Source organism: Procambarus clarkii, chromosome 16 (genome assembly GCF_040958095.1).
Source record: "Procambarus clarkii isolate CNS0578487 chromosome 16, FALCON_Pclarkii_2.0, whole genome shotgun sequence".
NCBI lineage: Eukaryota > Metazoa > Arthropoda > Malacostraca > Decapoda > Cambaridae > Procambarus > Procambarus clarkii.
Genome location: NC_091165.1, coordinates 15,951,721 through 15,953,406, shown reverse-complemented (window position 1 = coordinate 15,953,406; position 1,686 = coordinate 15,951,721). Strand labels below are relative to the sequence as shown.

The 1,686-nt window shown below is 56.3% G+C and overlaps 1 protein-coding gene across 1 annotated transcript; it reads right to left on the bottom strand.

Moving 5' to 3' along the window:
* Nucleotides 1–370: 370 nt before the first annotated feature.
* LOC138365243 (uncharacterized) lies at nt 371–1,372 on the bottom strand. The gene has a single exon (XM_069325511.1). The coding sequence runs from the start codon at nt 1,370–1,372 to the stop codon at nt 371–373; it is 1,002 nt and encodes a 333-aa protein (XP_069181612.1).
* Nucleotides 1,373–1,686: the final 314 nt, after the last annotated feature.

The window sequence follows — 1,686 nt, the reverse complement described above, 5'->3', positions numbered from 1 at the left end:
GTGGGAGGGTCGTAGTTTGAGGGGGCTGTTGTGGGAGGGTCGTAGTTTGAGGGGGCTGGTGTGGGAGGGTCTTAGTTTGAAGGGGCTGGTGTGGGAGGGTCGTAGTTTGAGGGGGCTGGTGTGGGAGGGTCGTAGTTTGAGGGGGCTGGTGTGGGAGGGTCGTAGTTTGAGGGGGCTGGTGTGGGAGGGTCGTAGTTTGAGGGGGCTGGTGTGAGGGTCGTAGTTTGAGGGGGCAGGTGTGGGAGGGTCGTAGTTTGAGGGGGCTGGTGTGGGAGGGTCGTAGTTTGAGGGGGGCTGGTGTGAGAGGGTCGTAGTTTGAGGGGGCTAGTGTGGGAGGGTCGTAGTTTGAGGGGGCTGGTGTGGGAGGGCCTTAGTTTGACGGGGCTGGTGTGGGAGGGTCGTAGTTTGAGGGGGCTGGTGTGGGAGGGTCGTAGTTTGAGGGGGCTGGTGTGGGAGGGTCGTAGTTTGATGGGGCTGGTGTGGGAGGGTCGTAGTTTGAGGGGGCTGGTGTGAGAGGGTCGTAGTTTGAGGGGGCAGGTGTGGGAGGGTCGTAGTTTGAGGGGGCTGGTGTGGGAGGGTCGTAGTTTGAAGGGGCTGGTGTGAGAGGGTCGTAGTTTGATGGGGCTGGTGTGGGAGGGTCGTAGTTTGAGGGGGCAGGTGTGGGAGGGTCGTAGTTTGAGGGGGCAGGTGTGGGAGGGTCGTAGTTTGATGGGGCTGGTGTGGGAGGGTCGTAGTTTGATGGGGCTGGTGTGGGAGGGTCGTAGTTTGAGGGGGCTGGTGTGGGAGGGTCGTAGTTTGATGGGGCTGGTGTGGGAGGGTCGTAGTTTGAGGGGGCTGGTGTGAGAGGGTCGTAGTTTGAGGGGGCATGGTGTGGGAGGGTCGTAGTTTGAGGGGCTGGTGTGGGAGGGTCGTAGTTTGAAGGGGCTGGTGTGGGAGGGTCGTAGTTTGAGGGGGCAGGTGTGGGAGGGTCGTAGTTTGAGGGGGCATGTGTGGGAGGGTCGTAGTTTGAGGGGGCAGGTGTGGGAGGGTCGTAGTTTGAGGGGGCAGGTGTGGGAGGGTCGTAGTTTGATGGGGCTGGTGTGGGAGGGTCGTAGTTTGAGGGGGCAGGTGTGGGAGGGTCGTAGTTTGATGGGGCTGGTGTGGGAGGGTCGTAGTTTGATGGGGCTGGTGTGGGAGGGTCGTAGTTTGAGGGGGCTGGTGTGAGAGGGTCGTAGTTTGATGGGGGCTGGTGTGGGAGGGTCGTAGTTTGAGGGGGCTGGTGTGGGAGGGTCGTAGTTTGATGGGGCAGGTGTGGGAGGGTCGTAGTTTGAGGGGGCAGGTGTGGGATAGGATTTCTAATAACATCCCCGTCTAAAATCGTCCGCTGGAGCATACAATAACCTCGTGCTCAATTAAACACTGCTGAGCACAACAGTAATTAGCAACATATTACCATGTAGGGAGGAGGGAAACAATAAGAACTTTTCACACACTTCACATTAAAATCGTCAAATAAAAACGAAGTTGTGTGTTTTATGTGATAAACAAACCGATGATCGATCACGACCACCACACCGTTGCCGACGGAACATCAAAACACTTATGGGAATGACAAAAAGTTTTACTGACATTAATAATAACTATGCTAGTTGGAACAATATCCATCAACATCAATTTAACGCATAAACAATGTTGTCAACGTTCATA